The following is a 26492-nucleotide window of genomic DNA, read 5'->3' on the forward strand; positions in this document are numbered from 1 at the left end:
TCTGTTCATTAGTTGCAAAAAAACTCAACATGGCAACGAACTCGAGGCCTAAAAACGCCAGTCCACAAACCAATGGGTGATGACGCAATGACTACCTCCACTTCTTATTTGGTGTCAACTACACAGAGTTTAGCAGCACTTCTACAGGTGACTGTATAGTTGTGAAGATGTGATACGATTGACTTGATTGCTGATCTTTTATTTCCTTATCACTATAACAAAGTAAAAAGGAAAACTCTTTTGATGGTTTACTGACTTCAGAACATTTGAAATGATTTTTAATCAATGATCGGCAATTAGTATCGGCGGCAAAAAAAAACGCGGGGATCTCAAGGATCTCTAAAAGTTCTATTTGCTCCTTTTTTTTTTTTGTGCTGATCCGATCTGTGATCCGATCTGTGATCCGATCTGTGATCCGATCCGTGACTCTGATCAGTGATACGATCCGAACCGTGAGTTCTATGATCCGTTGCACCACTAGTTGCACTAATTCGTTTTGTCCCGGCATATCGTTGAGCGAGGCTGAGAGCCGAAGCAGTGATAATTACTAAAAACCATCCCGTTTGATATCTCAGACACTTTTCCAACGGCTCCGGGGAGAGCTCTCGTCAGAACGCAGGAGTACATCAGTGTGGGTACAAGCGCTCCAATTGATTCGTTGTGAGCAGTGAAAACAATGGCAGCTGCAATAAACCTGCAGGCACAAAACCATCTTTGTATCGTATAATGGTGAGCTTGACGCAAAGTTGATGGCCGCTCAGATTTTGAAGCAGAAACAATGAGATGGGGCTCCACTGGGACTCTGAGCCCAAACTGTTTGATTATGTTCATTGTTCTGTTGTGGAGGATGAAACCACATCTGCTGCTGCTGCTTGTCAAAGTTTAGCGCCATTCTTCACTTTGTCAGACCCATCACAGCTGATTGCACATGCTTTACCCAACATGAATGATGAATGTTCCCACAGAAGTTTGATATTCCGATAGACAGAAGCAAGTGGAAGGGACCTCGAGCAGAGATTAAGCCGCGAATCGACGCTCCCATTATCTGTCCTCTCTCTTTCTCTTGCTCTCTCTGTCTGAGTAAATATCAGTGACGGGCATCTGTGTCCGGGAGCAGGCTTCATAAATAACAGCCGCTCAGAGATACGGAGTACAATACAGGAGATGTGAGAGGAGCTATAGGAGGCGAGTTTGATTAATGAGCTGGTGCAAATGAAACGAGAGGGAGGGTAGATTGATCCATGGCCACGCCAGCCGTCCTGACACGCCTTCTCTTTTTAAACAATTTCGAGCAGATCAGTGTCCATGTTGATCGCAGTTTAATTAAGACGTATTAACTATCTGTGTGTCCTCTTTTTACACTTTGGTGAAGCAGTTAGTAGTGTTGTTTCACAGCAAGGAGGTCCAATACATTTTAGAAATCTGTTTCAACTACAGAGTACCTCAAGTCCCATACAATATCTCAAAAGAGGAAAGCAGCACTGGTTCCCAACAAACAAACAAAAGAGAGCACAAAAAAGTAATTACAAAAGTTTAATAGAACATTTTTAACACTAAGTACAACACACAATACTCGCCAGTAGAATTCACTTTCAAGTTCCAAGGAAAAGCTCCGATAAACAAAAACCTCTGAATATCTCCTGTCCAACATGAATACAAACTGAGTCACACAACATAAATTACAAAGGATATTATGGCGTATGACAAAAAAATGATAAGCAGCTACATTTTTTTTACCTCTACATTTCTTCTTAATAAGGAGAAGTGTACAGCAGAATTTGCTGAGGTGAGCAATAGACAAAAACTTTGGAGATTGGACATTAGGACAGGATCCCTGGAGGCTAAATGCCGCTGGTGGTGGAGTTCAGCTGAATCCCCCTGAACACACTGGAGGTCACGGTGGTGATGAAGAGGTGGTGGACTGGATGAAGACGTGTCAATGATATTTATAGAATCACATCCACGGCTCGAGGAATCGGGGCAAATAAATAAGTAATTATCATATGATAACATCATAATAATGAATAGGGAAAAGCGCAAGTAACCAGACGGAAAAGGAGAAAATCAACAAAAGCTTGGCATTGTGTCTTGATAAATTGTTGATTAATTATCTGTGGGTCAACTTATCATCTTCCCCTGTAACATTCCGACGCCAATAGCACATCCCTAAGGTCCGGTCCAAATGTCTTGCAGCCTTACTGTGTTTACATCTCAGGCTCTACCTGCTATTTGAAGGCTAGAATTCTTAAAAATGCAACTATTGTCTCAATGATAAAAATGTGTTGACAGGTCTGTTTTGAAATCTTTCACAAGGGGTTTAACTTTGTTGCCTTCTCTCTAGCACCGTCACAGCAATGACGGCCATACATTCTTTCTGTTTCTGCCCTGTCATTGTTTTTTTTTTTTAGAAAGCCAGCCTCTCTGTTGACCTTAAAGGTACAGGGTGTAACATTAATATGGATCTATTGAAAGAAATGGAATATAATATTAATTAATATGTTTTATTTAGTCTATAATCACCTTTTTCCATTACCTAAGAATATTTACATATGGAGCAGGTCCTCTTCACGGAGACGGCTGCATGTTTCTACAGTAGCCCAGAAAGGACAAACCAAACACTGGCTCTAGATCGGACTATTGACATTTCTTTCTAGTTTTTGAGTTGGTCCCTTATCGTTCTCTTTCACGCTTGGCACACAGGAAAGTTTCAGTTGGTTGCAATCTACAAGCTCACCACTAGATGCCGCCACATACGACACACTGCACATTTTAAAACGATAAATAGCAAAAGTGCTGCAATACAGAGGCCTTATACAGCAGGAATTATGACACGAATCTAAACTTCTTAAAGAGTGATGGAAGGATGAGCTCAACAGCAGAAAATAATAATAACAGAGAAGTAGTTACAGTGTTTATATTGATCTCTTAATGCCTTCAATTTGAATCTTTTCCTGCATACATCCTGTCTGTCACATTGTCTCATTTGTATTTTGTATGCTTCCTGCATTGATGTGTGGATACGTGTGTGCATGTGCAGGTGGTCTAGGGCATTCATTCAAATGAAAGAGGGAAACAGAGAGTGAGAGATGGATTGGGGAACGGGAGGATTAGCGGAGATGGCTTGGTGCAGAGCATCGTGGATGTTTTCCTCCGGCTAATCCCTGTGATTGATAACTCGCTTCCATTAAGTCTCTGTCTTGGCGGCTGTGTCAATTACTCATTAATCCGTCTAAGTGTTTACTTCATTTGGAGCCTAAACTGCTTCTCTATGTCCAACAAAATGTGCATGTGCATTCTCGCACACGTGGCAAGTACTCACAAGTCAGTAAGTCAGTGCAGAGAAAGTAGTTTCTGTTGAAATGAAACTTCTGGTGTTCGTGAACCTGGGTGTTATATTTTTTGTTGAAAATGACTATTGGTCATTCACTCAACGCCATTGATCAGGGCAAGGAGCACAAGCCTCTCAGAGCTTTCAGAAAACACTGAGCAGAAAAAAATCAAAAAGTTGAGTCTAACAGAAAGTTAACAGAGAAGGTAGTCCCTGGAGTTCTTTGTAGCTGTTAAAGCAAATTGTACAACATAGCAGTTTTACCTGCTGTTCCAGTTGACCTACCTGCCTTATTCATTCACATTTACCAGCTGCAGCATACCGCTGGTATTTTTTGCACCTTATGAGTCTGTGTCATCCTGGCAAAATGTTGTGGAGACACTTATTGTAGCGGGAGCTAGAAGACGGTTTGAGTACTGAGCCATGTGTCTGTAGATACATTTTGTATGTGTATAGTAGATATATTAAATATACCTCATATACACATTGACTTCATGTATGGAGCAAAACGGTTCCAGGGTGACTGGTGAAAGCCATCGGAGTCCAGTTCAGCCGATACCAACAGTCGAACTCTAGTTTGCATCCACATCAGGTGAACCGTGTTGGAATAATACAACATCTATATCTTAACTATGTAATTTAAGTGGACAAAAAGTGACTGGAATAGTTGATATGAACTCAAAGTCATCATATCCTTCGACATCCGACCCAAAATCATCAGCAGTCGTTTGGTATTTTTTCCACCTTTTATTTCCTGGTTTCTTCGATTTGATAGTTGACTTGCTGCACACCGTCTTTACATTTTGAGAGTGGTTATAAAAGGTCTACGACTCCCAAAGTGTTCACCCAAAGTGTTTGTTAACAGCCCCAGGTTAATATGCCAGCACTTTGAGTTGTGAACGTAATCATAATGTTTATTTCGATCTTTAAGTTCAGTGAAACGCATTAAACAATAATAAAGCTAAAAAACCCCCCTAGCCACTGTTTCAGTCCAGATGTAATGTGCCCACACAATAACAACATAATGCTGTTGTAATGTATTCTGACTGCACTGTGTGAGACTGGCACGTTGTGGTTCTACTTGTCAGAGCGACACGTGCCAACTGAACCGATGTCAAAAAGAGAGCATGTGATTCTCTGTGTTTATGCTGTGCTGGCGCCGCACAGCATCGATGGCTATATGATCCATTCACACCGCTGACAGATCAGCTTTCCCTCTCAGTCACGCTCGGGATTTCCAACAAGCCATTAAACAAACGTTCCAGTTTCGTTACAGCTCGCTCGTTCTCCAGAGCCCGCCGAGCCCGTCGCCGCTGCTGGCGGTCGTAATTGGACAAACACACCGTGAACCCGCGATGCGGCAGTGCCAACGAAGAGTAATGAGACCTTTTAATCTCCTGACCCTGTTTAAGCTAATACAAGATGACTTACTCGCCACGACTTCCTCCTGTGCTCCGCTGAGTACAAATAGAGCCAAAGGGACATCACCCACATGTGTAGGTCCCTTTGATATTTTTGACTTTGATTTAACGGCTCGAGGCAGTTGATATCAGTGCCAGAAAAGGTTTACAACAGGCAATTTGCAGCAAAAGGCAAGCCCCATAAGAGATTGTGATAACCTTGTAAATCAAGCACATCACATCTTTAACACATCCATTAAGCTTTAACATCTTAATGGAGCAGTCATTTTCAATACTGCAACCAATACACGCATTAGAAGTTAAATTTGCTAATAGACATTTAGTTTTTATGCGACAATAAAAGCATGATCGCTTAATACGATTAGAGAGAAGCTGTGTTTTCACACTTTATTACGGTCTTCAAAGAATTTTGGAAGCGGAGTCTGATGGCCATTACACCTCTTTCTCACACACAGATGTAAAGTGGCAGTCTCTCTCTCTCGTCTCGCCAACAAGCCCGGAGCTTGCATGCTTGTGTTGAGCACCTAATTTCCATGCTCCCCGTCGCTTGTTGAAACAGTAGAAAATCATCAGCTTCTCCTCCATCATGTTCTTCTACGTTGTTGAGTTGGAGTATAGAACAACTATGCTATCTTTTCAGGCTGGATTAGCTGTTGTTCTCGCACTTCAGAATATTGCCTGAACAACAGGTTGAACCTTTGTGTTGTTGCGCTGCTTGGGGCCTTTTTGAGTCTTGGAGGAGTGCTGGGCGACATCGACATGGTTGAATTCACATTGAATGGCATCCTCTCCAGTGCTTAAGTCTGTTTGTGTGAACAGGGCATTAGAGGATCTTACTGCACTTCTGCAATTGGCTGGAGCATTCGGCCATAGTAATCGCTGCTTGGGGTCTCTGTGTGTGTGTGTGTGTGTGTGAGTGTTGTGTGATTATTTGTCTGTGTTCGTCGGGTTTTTGCCATCTTGCGGAGCATCCAGTCGATACAGGAAAAAATGAATTCAGATGCTGCTCACTTCCCCAGGTGTTCATTGTGTCTTCCCATTGAATTTTAGTGAAGCGTAGTCAGAATAATCTGGATTTTCTTCCACTTTTCTTACTGAGGGTTTGATATGAGATGTAAAAGTATGCATCACAATGTTTTCAGTCCTGTGCAGTAATAAGAGAAAGATTCTTTGAAAGCATGTTTGATTTGTGCACGCTTTGATGAACCCGTGTTCACCTGTACTCTGTGTGTTCACGGCATCTTATCGAGCGTGTGCAATTAGCGGGAACAAATTAGCGTTGAGTGGTTTCAACTAAGCAGCCAGATCGTCTGCCGGCACCAAACGTGATACGCTTTTAACGGACGACTGGTGGACCGTTTTCTTCTACTCTCATAAATCCACCTGTCCAAACCAGAACCCCATCTAAACCCTCATAAAAACAGAGACTTTGTGTTCGTGTGTTGGACACAAGGTAGCGCAGTGGGGGCTGAACTCTATTTGGGGCCCAGTGTTAGATTTGGGGACTTATTTAGTGAGTTTCTCGAAAACAGAGCACAGCAACTTGTTTTTTTGGCATATATTGATTATTTTCTCTTGAACAAAGTCTCAATACTCCTTAGTGACTCTGCAGTTTGCTTGTTGCATTTTCTATTATTATAGACCTGTTTGAATTCATATACAGACTTATACAGCCACTCCCATAGGCAATTTCCAGCCGTTCCAACACACATTTTGATATTCAAATCCTACATATACATACATATTAGCACATGACATCTTGGTATGATCCCTATTAACTTTTGGAGATTTAACTACTCTAACTACAAATAGTATACAGTGCCATTGGGGCCATTTAATACAAACTCTTAACATAACGAGGGGTTATGGTTGAATCCCTCATGTCTCATAAGTCAATTTCTCTGTAGTTCTACTCTGCCATTTGCCAGGTGCCTTTAAATCTCCTACAGTATGCGGCCATGCATTTCTAAGCGATGAAACTGAATGGATTCCACAGCCGGGCTTTGTGCAGTCAGCTTTTCTGTATAAAATGGATTGCCGGGACTCTCGTGAGAGCGTATTGTTTGTTCCGCGGCATCATCTGAAAGCAGTTTACCTGCCGTTGCCATTTCCCATTACACCGCGGTATATATTTCATTATTTTCCCCGCTATGTTTGTTCTGTTCGAAAGCGGGGCCCGAGCCTCATCAGCCCAGTGTCACAATCAGCACTTCCCTCCAGGGAGGCCGCATTAGGACCACTGTTTTACGGCTCCTCGGTCCATCAGCCCTGTTTCTTATTCACAGAATGGAGCGGCTTGTTAAACCCACTGCCCTCCCTCCGTCGCCTCCATTACCCTCCATCCTTCTTTTTCTCCGTGTGTGTCTCAGACCAGCATGCGCCATGATCAGCTCTGTTTGGAACGATAAATCAAAGTGATGCTCTGTGGCTGGTTGGCCAAGTGTCCAAGGGAGAAGCCAGCGTGCTTGGATCAGACAATCACCAAATAAAAACAAAGACGCCCCAGTAATTTAGAGTTAAAACGCTGTTTGAGATTGTGGATGCTGCAGTGCAATCTGTGAAGGTTCACCTGTAGTGATATCCTCATCAGCCCATAGATATGTCCATCGTCCACTGTATCAACTAATCTCTACATAGAGACAGCTGTTTCCCAGTTCCATGATAGCAGTCTACAGTACTACATACTTCATACTTCATATTCAACCTGTTCTTACTTCCAACTTGTCAAACACCCAAGGTTGATCTGCACCAAGGCACCCTTTAGCGTCTGCATGACACCCCGAGTTCCAACTAACTCCAATGTAAACGCGTAGAGCTAGGCGGAAAAATCATGTATCAAGATATTTTTTACCAAATACCTTGATGTCGATATTGCAACAATATTGTCTGGTTGATCATTCGTGCATTCATAAAATAACAATGACAACGAGAGGTTTTGATAAGTAATCTTCAGTAATGGGGATGTAATGACTAATCATAACAACTAGACCACTCCGGTAAGTTCAGAAAATGACATCACTTTACTGTAATGTAGCCTTAAAAACCAGGAAAAGACAACACGTGCCAAATTAAAGGCTACTTCAGTGTGCCTGCCTATGTGTTGCTGAATTTGTGTATTTTATTACAATATTAAGATATCCAAAATTCAAGACGATAGCTAGTCTCATAACGTTTAATACAGTACATTGTGCATTTTGAGATTTTTGAGATCTTCCTCTCGCATTTTATTGAAATGTTTCGATTTTTAAGGAAATGCCACTTCAGTTTCCTTTTATTTTTTTTTGCAACATGTTCGGTCTGCAGACAGTGTAATCCTGATTGCATTTTGATTCCCAGGACCTCCTGCTGATATCTGATGGCTCAGAAGGATGGAACACATGCCGTGGGCTGCTGATGTGCATTGTTCATGTCGAGGACACTGTCAAATATTTGACACAATAATAAAATCATGAAGACAGGCAATTTTCCTTTTTGACTAAACACTATTTTTGATAATGTGTGCCTTCCTGGATGCAGATATATTGCTTACTTGTAGTCTCTCTATCTCTCTCTCTCTCTCTCTCTCTGTGTGTGTGTGTGTGTGTGTGTGTGTGTGTGTGTGTGTGTGAGAGTTAGGGGTTACTACAGTGTGCCTGCTCATGTGTTACTGAACTTGTATATTATCTACACCTCTGCATTGATGGTGCCCATAAAAAAGGGAAGGAGGTGGAAGAGGGAGGGGGTGATGACAGGCATTTTGCTCCAGTCAGTGATCTTCAGTGCTGACAGGGTTTTGTTGCCTCAGAATTTAAGTTATTATCTCTCAGCACAAATCAAGATTGTGAAATTGATTCAGCTGGATCGCTGCGCTCGAGCAGACGGTCCTCTTCTGCAATCTGCAGCACTGTGACAAGTCATAATTTCAGTTGTTGCTTGCAGTTAATAGGCATTCCTTGCAAGTATTGTCAGAAGAAGACACGGGGAGATTAATGTAAGGGTTAGCATTATTTGTGGTTCACTGAAGAGGAGAATAGAGGTATATTGAGTTTGCATACCGAGCACAGAGCTACTTTGAGAAGTCTTTTCACTAACCTTACACGCCGAGTCAGCAGAAAGGACTTCTGAAGCTATTGCGGTTTGACCTTTGAGATTTAGATGTTTTTTAAAACACAAGAGGGCCTTTACAACCTCTTAGACCCTAGCCCTATTTTTAGCCCTCTCCTCGAAAATTGCATACACATACCCATAGAGAGTCCAAGCTCTAACTACAAGGTCTATTTTAATAATTTTTATGCTAGAATACTGGTAACACTTGTGAGATGTGTTAAATTGTGTAAATATTGTGTATATGTTACTGGTTAATAACTGATGTGACTTATGGCACAGCTCAAATGGAAAAAGTTCCAAGTTCGCCTGGAAAAAAGCACTTGCATTGAACCTGTGTTTTTAAAATAAGGCCTTGGCTGGCCTAAAACCATGCTAAAGTCATAGAACAACACGTGTTACATGTCCCCACAACATATTTTACTTCGATTGAGTGAAGAAAGGCCAGCATAAATGGTCATAAAAATCCAAATTATGATTTTCGGAACCAGCTGTTGCATTGCTGTATACTCATTTTATATACTATATAACTACATATTAACTATATATTTACTTTTCTTATCACTAAGAGTGTTCAATAATCCTAATAAATCAGTTTGACACCATTTTGAATAATTTTGAGCAGTTATGATTTTTCATATCTGTCATTCATAACAATAAATGGCTCGTAATGTGTGTCATGTGACCCTGGTAAGGCCTATTTACTCGTGTGAGACATTTTTAGATGCGGGATAGTCCAGCGGGAGCCATGCAGGGGTGTTTGATCGTATCCGGGTCTGTTTACTGACTAAAAATCGGAAAATGCTGGGCGAACCCCCCTCTCTACATGGATTGCTCCACCCCACAGAATCGTCTGCCATTTTGTCATTCATTCCGCCAGCGCATTGATCTCACTCACAGACATGCAGCACAACATGGGGGACAGAGCTGCTCCGAAATCCGCTGGAATAAATCCGTTTTTGATCGCCAAAACCGTCAAAACGTAAGTTTTTTTACCCAATTTCTTTTCTCGTGACCAGTGGCTGATGTTGGCATGCATACCCATAACTTTTGAACGGTTTGAAAGAGAGTAATTTCGACGCCGCTGCTCGTTTCCGGGTCGAATCACGAGCCTGCTAGATGTCCTCATCCGCCATGTGCGATCACTGCTTCGTGATGAGAGATCATACAAAGAGCACAGTTCGTCGATTTTTGGCCAAAATTGTGGGAAATCTTCTAGATATCTTCCAAATATGATCTTAGTTCATGTATAATTGTGTTTTGCAGTGTGTAAAATGGCTCCCATGGTTGTTTCGCCAAGAATCTCTTTGTTACGCAGGTATTTTTTTTATATTTTTATTTTTATTTTTATTGTTTCGCAACAGTGCATTATACACGGGGTGCACATGTCTGTCACCCCGAGGGTCCCCAAATCTGGGGACACTAGGCATTAAAAGGATTTATAGGTACACAGAGGTTACAAACGCTTTGAATATATTTAACATCAAGAACAAAAATAATACAGATTGCGATGGTTCTTTGTGAGACTATGGGTTCCATTAAAAACCCTTTTCATCCAAAGAACCCATTTTGGAAGATGGAGTTCTTCAAGGATTGCTGAAAGCAGGAGTTTTAAAAGGGAACGCCCACAATCCAGCCCACCAAGCCCCAAAAACTGTGATTGTGAACCATGATTGTAGGGGTTGGGCTGCACCACAAGCCCCTGGCCCTCTAGAGTAGCTACCCTTGGAATATTAAAGAGTTCTCGGTAGAAACTCCTGAGTGGGTCCTTGATAAAACCTTTGGAAGATAAAAGTGTTCTTGGTAGAACACCTTAGAAGTTACAAAGGTTCTGAATATAACCTACAGAGAGGGTTCTGGGTGGAACCATTCCCAGATGGTTTGATGGATAAACAACATATAACTCAACAGTGTTCCCGAGAGTATTTATTTGTAAGGAACAAGTACAGACAAACATTGACCGTTTCAGAAGCAGTGTACGATGCACTGTACATTCCCAAAAGCAGTCCCTTGAGGGCATTGAAGTAGTCATTCAAATGACATGTTACAGTTCATCAAAAACAAGATCAACCATCCATGACAACACTAAGATAAATGAAACAAGCAAAACATTTATAAAAGTGTCTACTGTACACTAATAATGATGGTTGTTGTCATGATTACTGTTCTGGCCAAGTTTGAACCTTTAAGCCTGCAGGTTGAGGATTCCAGACAGTTTCATCTTTAATTGAGAATGTAGTTTGGGCAATACATCTTTGAATTGAACACACTGTCTTGGAGTAATATTAGTAATATCAGTTTTTAAATCGACAGTGTTTGTTATAATTTCTAGTCTGGAATGGAAGTCGAGGTCCTCTTTGTGTTTGTGCTGCACAAGGATAGTTTGATCATTAAGAGCTTCAACCCCGTTCGGTCTGATTTCTCCGGACCAGCGGGCACATGGGAATACATTGATCTGCAGAGGGATTGCACATACAGCGAGCTATCAGAAGGCAATGAGGCACAGCCAACAGCAATTTTCAGTAGAAATGTCTTAGTTGTGTGTGTGTGTGTGTGGGGGAGGGAGGGGGGGGGTTGGTCATTTGGGTTTTTTGCAGTCTGCAGCACTGCAAAAATTGGTTGCTTCTCTGTAATCTTTCATTTTCTCCCGAGTTGATTGTGTCCTACTTTATTCACTGCTACAACCTCACACTGTGTGTGTACCATGCATGGATTTATGTTTGCGTATTCTATGGCCTTAGAAAATCTGATTCAATTGATTGAAGATTTGTGGGTACTCTTTTTGTTTACATTTTTGTTGTGTGTTGATAACGTGGTTCTCCTCTCCCCTCCTCAGGTGCTGAAGGGCAGTAAAAAGCTTTGCCTCTCCGTGCGTTCAGTCGGGCGGATTCCAGGTGGCTATGTCACCAACCATGTTTATACCTGGGTTGACCCTCAGGGTCGGAGTGTGTCCCCTCCTCCGGACCTGCCTGAGCATCGGAGCGCCACGCTGAGAAGAACCGACAGCCAGCGACGCAGCAACATGCAGCTACTGCAGGAGGGAGACGAGAAGAAGGTGAGGCTTTACATGGGAAACACAGCACTGCAGTGCTGGAATCATGGAGCAGTGTTTCTATCGCCTACTTCTTTTTTAAACACAAATATCCCTTTTACGTTCATTAGAATACTATCAGGGGGAAAAAAACATTATTCATATTCGAACCGTGTGTGACGACTTATCATTTCAATATTTTATTGGTGGCCATGACATTGATTTGTCTAAAACATTTCTTGTCCTTTCCATCCATAATGCACTTTTAACAGCTTCTGTGTGCAGAAAAATGCTCTTAAATATCTTTAAAACTCTGAGAATTTATGCTAAAATATCTAAAATCAAATATTCATGACCAATGAATGAATGAAAAGGCAAGCTAGATTTATCTGAGCTAGAGTAAGAAACAAAATCTAAAAGTGTTTGATCCATAAATCAAAAATTCCATGAAAAATAACTCAAAAAAACATATCCAACTTCCTCTAAAGGCAGCTTCAAAAGTGTTGCTGCTGTAACAGGCGTCATGCTGTGAACGGACCTTAAGACTGAGACGAGTTGTTTGAGACGAGTGTTTTTTCCCCTCTGCTTATGAGGTCCTTTTTGCTGTGCGTCTTTGTGTCTTCGGACCTCTGATGTCGACTCAACTCATGTAAACTCCTCCCACTCATCACAATTTCTCCTACACTACCCATCAAAAGCAGTTCCTGAATGTATCTGAGACAAGAAATAGTCCATGCATCTGCAGAATCACTTATATCACTGATATCTGCATCGTCCATAGTGGCTGTGAAACAGGTAAAGTAGTTTGGATGGTCTCCAAATCACGTTACCATCTGAGTCAATAGGTGTACGACCAGGGTGACTTTGATGGAAGTCAGGGGGAGTAAAAGTGAATTATAATATAAGACTCAGTAATGGACAAAAGATGATGGATGTGAAAGAAAAAAACAAAAATTTTAACAATAACAGTAATTGGACCTTCAGAGCCACAGAACTCCACCCTGTCAGCACCTGGCGACCTGCAGGGAAGGAGCTGTCAGAGCTGTTTTAAAGATTTATTACACTAGAACTTTCAATTTTTCAGCAGCTGAGAGCCACACATTAATCCTTTTTACTGCTTCAGCTCCATTAATACAGGCTGCAGTTAGTGCCATGTAGATAACATTTAGAAAACATTTATCCAGTTTATAGTAGATCGTTTGGCTATTTTACCTTCTTTCAGCTTTAAAAAAGAAATGCTATTATTTAGGCAATTTCAAAGATCATTTAGATTTAAAACGGGTAAAGCTACTTTCAGGAGTACAGCAGCACTCATTGTAACACGTGTAGTATAATTCACGAGTCCCTCCTGTGATTACATGCAATTGTGTTTGTCCAAACAAAGGCTCAATGAATTCCATTGCTTACTAAACAGAGACACCGTCGGACAACTGGGAGTCCTTCTGGAGACAAAGAGCATGTTGAAGTGATTCCATGATAACAGCTGATGCCAAACAACACTATGAGCTGCTATGTGCCGCCAATAAGAGAGGGATTAGTCTGGTAATTAAAACCATGTCCTGAGTAAATGTCACAGAGAGCATGAATGCCTCCATATTCTCACTGAGCAAAGGTGGCTGGCTTACCTCCAATAAGCAGACAGTTGTTAAAAAAAAAGGAAGAGCTGCAGTGCCATATGCTTTGGGTGAAAGTGAGATTCCTGAGCCAGATGCCAAACCTACACCGGCTGGAAAGTAACAGAAGCGAAGCTGACATTGTTTAATAGAGATATTTGCATATACGTCATCTTGTGCTTGCTAAGGTGCTACTGATTTCTCTTTTCAATCTTGGCGAGAGACAGCTTCATCAGGATGAAACCCAAGTAATCAAGAGCCTCAGTGATGGAGGAAAGTGTACAATTTAAAGTTTGGCACAGCTCAGCCACCGCTGAGACTCTCCCAGCGGACAGACTTTGTTGTGTCCTCTTTGCTTTCTGAACAAGATTTTGAAATAGTGAGTTGAGTTCATCAATGTAGCCAGTGAAAGATGGAGGAAGCACAACTCTTTTAAACGGACACCCGGGTAATAAATGCATTTTGAACCCGAATTTTAATATTTAAAAAGTTGCGGTTTCGGGTGTTCGAGGAATCCCGAGTAAACGTTTGGATATCATTAGCATGTAATGTTGTGTGCCGTGAAGAGAGATGGCTCTGGCACTATAAGATCACTGAATTAAGTCAGCTAAGGGCTCAAGGGCCAGAACAAATAGCTGCAGAGTTAAGGGACACCCTTGATGAGATGACCCAGAGGCACCAAACCAAGAAGAGCAGATTATACTTGATGGAGTCACTGCCAGTGGGTTAGAATAAAGCGGTTTTATCAGACAAATGAACCCTTCATCAAACCCTATAGCCTCCGGAACAGAGAGCAAATAGGCTTTCATAGATCAAGACATGAGACAGCAGCTGGGAGGTCAAAATATATATAGTTATATCTTTACATGCCAAGTGCAGTTCCTAGTTCTACGTCCTGCTTGTCAGAGTCACTCTCAGTGAGATGGGTCGGCTCCACTCTACTGTGAAGTGCATCACATTTTACTTCCAAAGTTATGTCTGACTTGTGCAGAATTGGGAATAATAGGAGTGGATGTTGCCATTAATCTGTGTGGGTTGGCTCCTTAATCTAAGAGGTGGGTTGTGAGCAAATAGCTCCATCACTGAGTTCTTGTTGTGCACTAGCATTGTCTGAAACATATTGTGGAAGTATTTTAAAAGTAGCGTTAAAGGTAAATGGACTGTACTTGGACTGTACTTTTCTAGTCTCCCGACCACTCACAGCGCTTCAGCACTACACGTCATCCTTCACCCTTTCACAAACTGATGGCAGTCATACAACATTCACACACCGTAGCCACAGCTACGGGAGCAACTTGGTGTTAAGTGTCTTGCCCAAGGACACATCGACATGGACTAGCGGAGCCGGGGATTGAACCGCCGATCCTCTCACTGAAGGACGCCCCTGATCTACCACTGTCGCCCCACAGTGTCTCACCATTATTGGAAGTGCGGCTTGTGAACGCTCAACACGAAGCTGTGTGTCCTCCAGACTAGAGAAACAGTGAATGTTAGTGGTACCGTGCTGGATGGATTCCATTTCAACTTCTTTCAAACCAGTTGAATACTGCATTGTTTACCCTGGTCCTAACTGTTAGTCGCTTTACAACCGCAGCATCTTGAGAGTCCAATTAAGCTTCAGGTGATGAAGTTGCAGTGATGTTTTCAGCAGTAACACAAATGGTAACATGAATAACAGTATTGGAAGTAGTGGAACTTTCTTTTGCTTTAAAATTATATAATTTGATGTCACATACATAATGTATCATAGTGATAATTTCCTTTAATTCAAATTCAGGAGTTGTTTGAAGAGGTTGAGAGCTTTCCATTTTGCAGCACACGATTTCTACATTCTACATTTCTACAAAGGCAGATACTGGAGTCGGTTTGGCACCGTCATGTGTATCCTATAGGTATCTTTAGCTCCCCGCAGCAGTGTGTTTATTTGGGTGCTATTGTAGTCGGGGTGGATATTATGATTATTATGGTTTGTTGGTTATTTGAATTCTAACAATGTCGGATATTGTCCGCTGTGCTTATCGGGGCGATTGAAACGGATGAGCGCTATAAACAAACTGATTGACCAATTCAAGCATTCGTCCAATCAGAACAGATTCCAGCCTCCTCATTAATGGCTCTGAGTCACCAGGTTCTAGTGGCTCCTGAAACTCTCTATTCTCCGCCGGCTCAGAGCAGGGCTGTCACTTTGTCTGTGCATTGTGTTTCACAGCTCCGTTTTCAGTGTGAAAAAGCCCGACACCACAGGTGTGTCTGGCAGCCTGTCAAGCAACGCAATTGAGACTGCAAAATGAAAATTGAAGAAGTGTCTGGTTCACACCATTTTTCGATATTTAACCGCCGTTTCTGTGTCTGCGTTTGATAGGTCAACTTGGTGTTGGATGACGGCCGCTCCCTAGGTCTCATGATACGAGGGGGAGCAGAATACGCTCTGGGTATTTACATCACCGGAGTGGACCAGGGATCAGCAGCACAGTGTGGAGGACTCAAGGTATCACTTCAATCTCTCACTCGCTGTCAAACACACACACACACACACACACACACACACACACACACACACACACACTGTCTCACTTTGACCTGACATACGTATGACATCTGTGATATTTTAGTTAAGATGTGAGTTATTGTAATGCTTTGGTCTTTGAAGTTGTGCTTGCAGTGGACACCATACACACATCAGCTCTCCCATATTGAGCCTTCTTTTTCTGAGGCCTGTCACCACACTGCTGCTCACACAGTTTTGGTGCCTGATACGCGTTTGGTCAAAATATGAGACCGAAAAATAATTTGAAACGTCCAAGATGGCATCTTCAAATGTCTTGGAAAAACAGCAAATTTGGAACCGGAACAGAAGCTGTGAGTTTTGCTGAAAAGATTACGCGCTTAAAAATCCATTAACAAAATAAACTAATCATTTGAGCTCTATAACAACCTGTAATACGTTAAGTTATTAGCAATAACCTGCAGACTTTTGCTAATTCAACATGCAGACTTAAATTGTCATAAGAACTCGTAACCTTTTGTAGTGACTATAACTGTTCTGTTTTTTTTTTTATTTGACAAAGGCATTGGCTCCTGAGAGGGAAGAGATTCCTTTCACCTGCTGTCCTTACAGGGATGTCAGGCCACCGGGTCGGGTACAGAGCAGCTGGTGGGGACTTAATGTAGGACGATAAAAGTGATAAAAAGCCGCCAGGGATCGGGCTGTCTATGATTAGATCTCTCTCTATCTGGGGGGAGGCCTACTGTCTGTGTAGAAAATCAGCATCTCTGACCAGCGTGGAAAGTTCCTTTAAGATATTTTTCTGTCACAGTGACATGACAACAAAGGAAGAGTTATTCCAATATGCCACTTTCTTGCTACTTTGGGCGATTCTCTGACAAGCTGCCATTCCCCTTCTTCTTCAGCATATGGGCTGTCAAAAAGTAATGGCTTCAAGGCGTTTGAAGAAATTAAAAAGTAACATATGCTGTTTGTTGGATACATTGCGCTGTGACTATACTCTCATTAATTTGGGCATTAAGTCCCCGAAAGTAAACAATGTTGTAAACAATGGCCTTTTAAAGACTTTCACCATTTGATCATCTCTGAGTGATTTTAGTATTCCCTCTGAGAGGAGGCAGTTGGTGATGAATAAATGAACGAATGAATTTCAAAAACTTCCGTAGTGACCGTAGGAGATATTTTGTTGTTTTAGGACAGAATTACAGAGTGTTTCTTCTAACTAATTACAGTATCCTCCAGATATTGAAAATGTTGTCATCATTCTGAGGACTTTAGCAAAGACAATATATGCTGTGTTCAGTTTCGCATGAATACTGTGCTGAGAACAATATACGGCCACCATGCTGATGCAGGGCAGCATTCCTGGCTTTCACTCTCATTTAAATGGCCAGGACAACTTCAGAATGTTTACGGACTGAAAACTCGACCGGTTTCATCATATTTTATAGAACTGCAATACCGTGCTGATACCGCCAGCGTTCATATGTGACATCCGCCGTTTGTCACTATTAACAGAGACTTCAGTCTGCAGTATATTTTACATTCAGCTTTATGATCGAAGAAAGTTTTTGGATCACGTCTCCACCAACGCATCTGATGTACATACCAACTATATGTTTCAAAATGCAGGACAGATGCACCATAACAGACCTACATTGGGTACATTTTCAGGTATCCATCGTTAAGAGTGCACAGCCGCGGTTGGTTTTGCTTACAGATGTGTGTTTGTCACGGTTACATGGCAACAGAAGGAGAGTGAGGATGGACGTCTCCTCCCGGGAGCCCTTCATCTCACGCCTGTTAGTGATCAGCCTGTCAACCAGCCAATTACATAGACACCTATTAGAGAGCCCACACCGGCGCACACTCGGCATAGCAGCATCTTAACGTGGACGGTTGTTAGCAACTAGAAAGGCTTTTTATTAAAATGAGAGGACAGGAAAGACAGGCGGTCGAAAAGGCTTTAATATCCTGTGATATGACTTGCACTCTTCTTTCTTTATCTTTATGTTTCTGCTTCCCTCCCCTAAAGTTATTTTCTTTATTTCATGTGCATGAACTACTTAACACTGCCTCTAGTGCTGTGACGTGCGTTTTAAGGAGTGTGTTTTGGAAACTCTCAAGTCTGGGTTTTCAGACCTCAAATAGCCTCTCTTTATCTGTGACCCAATGTCCTTTCCTTTTCTCTGTTTTGGTGGCGGGCAGCTCAGTATTTGGAGTGGAATTTTGTCATTTTGAAATGCTGGAATGAATACGAGCCAGTAGAGCTTCCAGTGCAAACACATTTGTACTTGGGTTCAGTTTAAGGAGAAACAAAAATCTTAATAAATCGCATTTTACAACCTGTTGCGATGCTTTTCCTGCCTTTTGTTGCTTTGGGTGATCCTCCAGTAGATGCTATAGGGGTGTAAATCACAAGTTTCATCTCGATGCGATATTATATCAATTCTTTGGACAATGATACGGTGTTTGCTGAAATCTGCTACAATACAATTTCAATTTGAGTCAATTCGGTGACCAGCAATCAAAAAGCAACTAAAATAGGATTTGACTATTTTATTATTGGGCTTTCTAAGTTTTTCTAAATAAAAATAGTTGTTGTTGGAGTTCTGGATGCTGGTCAAAGCTGGTGAGCAGCTTGTCACTAAAATGAGAATAGAAAGATCAGTCCACCTTAAGTGAGCCTGGGCAAAATGTGTCGCCCCCTTCCCTTTAATCAGCAGGTGGCAAGCAGCACACAGGCTTGGATCTTGAGGAGTTGTGGCATTTATTCTACAGTCACGCACACACAGCACTGTTTGAAAGTTTAGCAAGGAGATGCGCTTGTATGTAAATGGAGAAACAAACGGTCCACGGTAATTTCAAGATAATGCCACGTCGTAAAGATGTTGATATGTATCAATGTTTTCTCTTGGCATCGCTTATATTTGACCCTTTAATCGATACATCAATCCAGATCGATGGAGCGTTACACCTCTAGTAGATGCCTGGCTTCACAGGCAGGGCCAAATCCTGGCCACATCCATGGACAACCTCACACATTCAGGCTCGGACACAGTGTGTGTGTGTGTGTGTGTGTGTGTGTGTGTGTGTGTGTGGCAGGGAATGTGTGAGACACACAAATGCCAAACCGAAGGTCATGGTATTTAATACTCTAGGCTGGTCATTAAAATGGGTCAGTAACATGCCTTTAGAATATCTCATATCTCCAAGGAGTTCATTATTTTATATAACCCTCTGTGTTGACATCAGCAGTACGGTATCTGGTGCTTCTGCAATTCTTAATGCCCCAAGCAAGATCACTAAAATATGTGCCCTGTAAACAATGTCCTTCAGGGATTACGAAAATGCACTGGAATTAATATTCAGAATCCAAGACCCAAACTACATGTCCATGACCATGTCGCACAACGTATGAAACAAATGTATAGTCTTTGAATGACATCTATGGACTTTTACTTTTCACACCAGGTCAGCTGACTCTTGGGCACCATGATTGTTTTGCACACATGACGTGACCACTAGCTACGTAATTAAATAGTATTACGATTCCACTTCTTGTAGCTTGATGATAAAGATTTAGAATTGATATGAAAGGGCCCTCATTAAATCAATGCATGAACACTTTGTTGAATGGTGTTCTTTTTTCTGCATCTTTGAAGGTGAAGAGCATTACTGGCATTCACAAGGACATCGGGCCTGCCAACCAAATCCAATGAAATAATGCATTTCTGTATTTTCTTTTAGAAGACCACCGAGGTGACGCACTCTGGGTCCGCTAGAGATTTACTTTTCCAGGTTTTTATATGTTTGGATAGATTTCGTGACCGCGATAGCGAAAACATCGTGCAAGATGCAGTCACGAAACTTTACAGGTGTGTGGTTGAGATCAAAATGAAGGCAGAGTTCGAAGATGGGTGTGGTCGAAGCAAGTGTGCAGGAAGTAAGGGGCTAGGAAGTGGGGAAGGGGCCATTGATCCCCCTCACACACACACACACACACACACACACACACACACACACACACACACACTTTACTCCCCTGGCTCCATTTGGCAGCACAGCTCTAGTTCCTCTTTTTTTGTCCTTCTTAAATAAACCACGCTTAAGTGTTTGTAGCCTCCGTTGTTTAGTTGTTGGCAGCCTATGAAATTATTGATTCCAATTTTGGCTTCATCGGTGGATGTTTGTCCGTTGCGCATGTGGTGATTTGTCATGTTTGTCATGTTATCTTACTTCCGACCTGTAAAGAATAACGGTGCAAGTGGAAATATGTTAAGTTGGAAAAGTTGAATCTGCATAACTTTTTTGTAACGTTTCTATAATAAGAGTAATAAGTAAAGACTAATAAGAGTAAAGAGAAGATGTAGGTTTCAGTTTGCCTTGTTACTGCGCTGGTTAACGGGGAATCTGGAGAGCAACAACAACTGTTTACCAGCTGTTTCGTAAAATAAAAACAAAAATTCAAATTATGTTAATATTAATTTATTCATGCCTTGTTGTCAGATATTCCATGTTTGCGCTGGCAAATGGTAGCACGGTTAACATTTGGATGATGAGCCTCCACTGTCTCCAGAGACCAGGGTTCAACTCTCAGCTGCACTGCTCTCAGATTAGATAGGTCCTCTCCTAAAGGGACGTCACATTGTGTGCAGAACGGTGACCCGTAGTGTTTGATCATTTTAAACTGTACAGAAGGATCCCTGCCTGGTCATGAATTTTTAAATGCCGTCTTTAACGTCCTCGGCCTAATGCTGCAGCACCAAAGCCTGGTTCAGCCTGAGCCCTCATCAAACAGGGGGAAGTGTTTTGTCTCAGGGGATGAATAAGAGAATCAGAATCTGCTTTATTGGCCATGTATGCGTAGCGTACACATACAAGGAATTTAACTCTCAGCGTAAATACACAGAATATACAAATAAACAAGAAAGTAGAACAGAGGTAAGCATAAACATTTAACTACGATGTACAAATATAAATATATACACAAAAGTGTATATATATATATGAACATAAAAAACAGAATGGAGGTAATAGTGCAGTATGACTGATTAAGTGTTCATCAGAGTGACGGCCAGTGGAAAGAAGCTCTTCTGGTGGTTTTGACGTACAGTGTGGAAGAGAAGTTGGAGCCTGACTGAAAACACACATCTGTGGATACTACACCACTGGTTGATTTGTTTCCAAGTACAATGACGCCCCCTGAACCTTTCTAACTGAGCTTGAGGAGTGGGAGGACTGCCTGTGTTAGATTCTGCAGTCATGTAGCTGTACAGTACAGTATGTGCATGAGAATGTAAGCTGCTGTTAAACTTGTCTTTGACCAGAGTAAAACATTTTGTTCCAAACGTGGCCTTTTACATATGGACAACGGGTTAAACTGCTGTTACCATATGACTGTTTGTGAAACAGCAATGATGTAGGAGTTAGCGGGCAGGTGTTGTTGGCATCTGCACTAACCTAGCTTAGCTTTATTGGTATGTGTTATTGGTACTGGTATGTGGTCTAGGGTGGAGTTTGATGATGTTGTGATGATAGCGAGTGTATTGGCATCATGGGCTGACACACCTGTATTCTGTTAAGCAGAAGATATACACGTATGTATTTAAAAGATAAGAATTAATACCTTCCAGACAACTCTGCATCTGCCGTTTTTCTCTTCATTCTGGTGGCATTTCGATGTCCCTATAGTGTTGTCTGTCTGGTACGCCTTGAAGGGGCCTTTTGACCTCCGTTTTACATTTCTGTTTTATTGGACTTGGTAGTCTTTAAATACTTTTTTTGAAAACTGAGAGAAAAGGGATAGTTGAAAAGGGATAGTTGAAAAGGGATAGTTGGTTCCACTGTGCTACAGTCTAAAGAGCTAAGCTACTGAACAAATGGAGAAAAAACAGAAATCCACTAATATAGTATTTTTGTTCTAAATGTTGTTGTCATTGGCAGGTTCACCAATATGAAACAGAATGATGGACATATTTAAAATGGGACCTTAACTTTTATTTAGTTTGTATGGAGGCAACTTGGCATCATTGAGGAACCGATAGAGTGTGTGGTGGGTCTGTTACTGCAGACTGTCCGGCTAATCTTAACGTGGATGAGACAGTACCGCGGATAATAATCATACTGTCGTCAAATTGTTAACAGTGAGGATGCTCCTAGTTGTTGCTAGTTTTATGGAGGAAAATCTTGTTTATTGATACATTCAGACTTGTGGTGGTACTGAAGTGATAGTTGCTGTTTTGCAGAGCACTACGGTGTGGGTTATTGCTTGAATGGCCTCTCGTATCTCTGAGGTAAAAGAATAATAAAGGCCAGTGACGCCGGGCTCGGGGTGGTGATCCTGGTGTGGATGTTTTATGAATATTCTGCCCAATCTGTCAAACTATGGCTGGTGCAGACTGCAGCAGCACCTGTGACTGGCATACAAATGTCTTCTGTTATCCAGAGAGACTGTGTACAGGACGTGGCTGACCGTCACTATGATATAATACTGATGTCATAGTGGAGGGGGCGACTGTGTCACTTAGCCCCTGCCATCAGTGAATGGGTGAATGATGACAACTAGTGTGAAAGCGCTTTGAGTTGTCTAAACATTATCATTACCAGATAATCCGTTAATTCTATCTATTCACCGGAAGTATAAATCACTTCACTTATCACTTATTCTAACTTTTTTACGAATCTCAAAAAGAGCCCTGCAGCTGACTTTGAATTGAAGTGCCCCTTATGTGATAGCTCACAGGGAGGGATCCGTTGTGCATCCTAAAGGGTCATAAACATCCTCTGGCTCATGCGAGCTAAAGACATCTCTGATTGTCAGTGCTCAGCAGGAGAAGATGCTACCTCATCACTGTCCACGACGCTGCTGCTTACGCTTCAGCTCCTTACCCGGCAGCAGACTGCCTTCAGTCTGTACGCTGTTTGTTTTTTTTCCATCTGGCTAGAATGACTGTGATGGATGTCTTGTATCGCTCCCAGCGTCCTATAATCATCACACCACCAAGATGTCACTTCCTCACCCTTCAGTCTTGGTGAAAATGAAAGCTTGGCTGTATAAATGTTACCACACCACTTTGCTGTCCCGCCGCCTCCTCTTTTGACGGGAAGCCTTGTGACAACCTGTGTTGTAGTGAAAACAGTGTGTAACGTTAATGTGGCCGAGCACTGAGAAGGGACGGTGACAAATTGCAAAAAAAAGACGAAATTCAGATCTACATGCAAGTGTGCGTGAATGCATTTGAATATATGCGTGTTAGGTTTGGATGACTCATGGAAAGACTTTGTCTAGTCCCCAGTACCGCACCTCAGCCCACTCACTGCAATCTAACGGAAGAGAAAGGTCAGTCCGGCCCACTGCCCTTCTGTTGATATCTGCCTGGTTCGGTTGAATTTAATTAAAGCGTAAGGGAGAAGGTCATGCCTACTGTGATGTCAACACATGAAGGTAACCAGAGAGGCGACTGGATACCGTTTGATTTCTGTAATATATTAAATTTTTCCTAACATTCACCAAGCATTTGTGTAAACTCATAATTAAGGAGATTTAGCTGAAGTCTGCAAGTTAGAATAAATGTGTTCAACCTCACTCTTTCCTTTTTTTTCTTTTACTAAAATCCAACCACACATATAAACGGTGTTTAGACTCACTGTAAAAACATCAGCTTATATTATTGGCTTAAATAAGGACTTAAATCATCAGCGTTTAAAATTATAATTCTATTTGTGCCAAGAAAGCAAGCTAGTTTCTTGTTTCAACAAAAGTGAGAGAGTCAGAGTTCACTCCATGTTTTGTCAATTTCAAGTTAAAACATTTTAGTTATCACTTTCAGAACATTTAACCATTAGTTCAGTTGTGTAACTCAATAATGAGAGGAAAAAATGTCCAATTGATCATTTACTTGACTCATAAGATCATGTTATTTAGAAACATTGATAGCATATACTTTCCAAAATGCATTGACTTCAAAGTTTTCCAGTTATCCCTCTTTTTATGCCTCAGCGCCGGCAATAGCCGTGGACAGAAGCATTATGTTCTTCCGTCCGTCCGGTCCATTCTCGTGACGGGGGGGGGGGGGGGGGGGTGTCTTCATATTTGGCACAAATGTCCACTTGGACTCAAGACTGAATTGATTAGAATTTGGTGGTCAAAGGTCACTGTGACCTCATTAACACATTTTGGGCCATGACTTAATAATTCATATGCTAATTATAACAATTTCAGACAAACGTTTGATAGGATAAAAGGATGAACTGATGACATTTTGGAAGGACATGGACGTGAACTGGTTGGCGGAGGCATACAACTGTGAAGCAGTAATTCTAGTTTCTTATATGAAGACATCTACAAGATGGATTGTCTTTCAATACACATCTCAGAGAAGTTATATTAAAACAATAAAAAAACATGATGGAGATTGCTGTGCACTTCAGCTACTCTGTGCTTTGGGTCATTTGAAATCTTAAATTACCTAAACAAATTAGCTCATAACATCAAACTCAGTATAATAAAAACTGAAGTGAAGTTCAGTAACAAACTGAAAACACCAAGTGGATACAAAACAATACAGATTAGCTTGGAGATTTGAGTTACTATAACTTGGAATAAATACAAAATTCTAAGTTGACGAAACTCAAAGCTACAATTCAAGAAATCAAGTTGAACTAACTTAAATTTGTATTGCCTTGAATTTGGACTTTTCTCAACATTTTCTTTTTTTGCAGTGCATATCTAACTGAATAAAGAGTGTGCCAAACATGCAGATGGATTTATGCCAAGTATTTTCAATTTGCACAGAGGTGATTTTCCATCCTCTCTGATGATAAAGCAATCCTGCTGAAAGAGCACAAAACAAATCAGGACAAAAAAGGCACTTGGCGAGCAACTGTGTGTGTGTGTGTGTGTGTGTGTGTGTGTGTGTGTGTGTGTGTGTGTGTGTGTGTGTGTGTGTGTGTGTGTGTGTGTGTGTGTGTGTGTGTGTGTGTGTGTGTGTGTGTGTGTGTGTGTGTGTGTGTGTGTGTGTGTGTGTGTGTGTGTGTGTGTGTGTGTGTGTGTGTGTGTGTGTGTGTGTGTGTGTGTGTGTGTGTGCGTGCGTGCGTGCGTGCGTGCGTGCGTGCGTGCGTGCGTGCGTGCGTGCGTGCGTGCGTGCGTGCGTGCGTGCGTGCGTGCGTGCGTGCGTGCGTGCGTGCGTGCGTGCGTGCGTGCGTGCGTGCGTGCGTGCGTGCGTGCGTGCGTGCGTTTCTTTCTAACCAGAATACAAAGTGTTAGTAGCTGACGGTGTATATTCAGTCCCTGTGTGACCTGAAAGTCTCAACATCTTTACTGAATGTCAGAATTTAGTAAGGATACCGAAGTTAAATTCCATACCTGACGTTTTAAAGGAATGCCTCTGCACCTTGCCAGTCAGGACTCGTAGCTCGCAGTCTGAAAAATGTATATGTCTTTTTCTCTTTGCAAAATGTATACTTTGCCACATTGATAATTGCAATCAGATGCACTAATGCAGCTGTCATTAGCGCGATATCTTTTGTGAATTGGACCTTGAGGCGGGGCAGATAGCGGTTGCAAGTGATGCGTAATCCATGGTGCTATCCACTCTTTGTGGATTTGTCTGTAAGTGTTTCATGTTGCAGCAGTTTCAGGCAACAAAATCAAGTCAAACATGAGTTAATACTACTCAGGGATTCAAAACGAACTGTGGACTCTTTCAGCCAATAAAAAGAGACCGTAGACTCATCTTTGATCACATTTGTTGCTGACCAGCCTTTGATGTTAAAGAGAGTTGCTCACTCCCCTTGATTCAGTAAAGAGGCATTACCAAACACAGCCTCTGAAGGGGTCAGGAGAAAATTCACTTTACTTCCAGTTCATAGAAAAAGATAAAAGGGTATAAAATCTAATCTAAAATAGCAACTTCTGGGCTGCCAGGATGGCTCCTCCATGATAGGTTTGAAATTGACCTGGATCCCTTTGTTACTCGGGTACATTTCCTCTCGCCCATCTTTTCCGCCTCTTTTCACTTTGAGCGGTCTAATACAGCAGAAATACCGTAAAAGTAATCTTTAAAAGAGCATTTGGCCATAAATAGCATTGAGTGTCTGCAACATGACACTTCCCCAGATCATTTGTGGTGAATCTGGGACTGAGGCATCCACCCCCTTTCAATGAGCTGCATTCCTGTACTCCCACTTAAAAGAAGAAGTAAGAGTAGGTAGTATAAAAGTATCATGATGTTGAACAACTGGGAAACATTAAATACAACTCTACTAGGTGATACCTTTTCCCACCACACTCTCCCATGTATTAAAGATGTAACTGTTGTTATCCTTCAGTTGACTGGAAAGTCATTTACAATTTATGCTCCTCTCATCTGGGCACTTACAATTATTTTTATTACTAACAGATTGACCAATTTCTCTGATGCTCTTTAAATGATTTTTTTCTGGCCACTGTGGGGCCAACATTAACATATTATTACCTTCTAAGTTGATGTAATAAACTTGTTGGCAA

At 41.7% G+C, this 26492-nt stretch overlaps 1 protein-coding gene across 1 annotated transcript in view; it reads left to right on the plus strand.

The window, feature by feature from the left end:
• whrna (whirlin a) overlaps positions 1–26492 on the plus strand; it is a 123842-nt gene that overhangs the window by 44680 nt on the left and 52670 nt on the right. Inside the window, 2 exon segments of the mRNA XM_076079911.1 lie at positions 11669–11887; positions 15839–15964. Coding sequence (XP_075936026.1) covers positions 11669–11887; positions 15839–15964 — 345 coding nt within the window.

This window comes from Anarhichas minor, unplaced genomic scaffold, assembly GCF_050575085.1.
Source record: "Anarhichas minor isolate MPS153535 unplaced genomic scaffold, ASM5057508v1 ptg000073l, whole genome shotgun sequence".
Taxonomy (NCBI): Eukaryota; Metazoa; Chordata; class Actinopteri; order Perciformes; family Anarhichadidae; genus Anarhichas; species Anarhichas minor.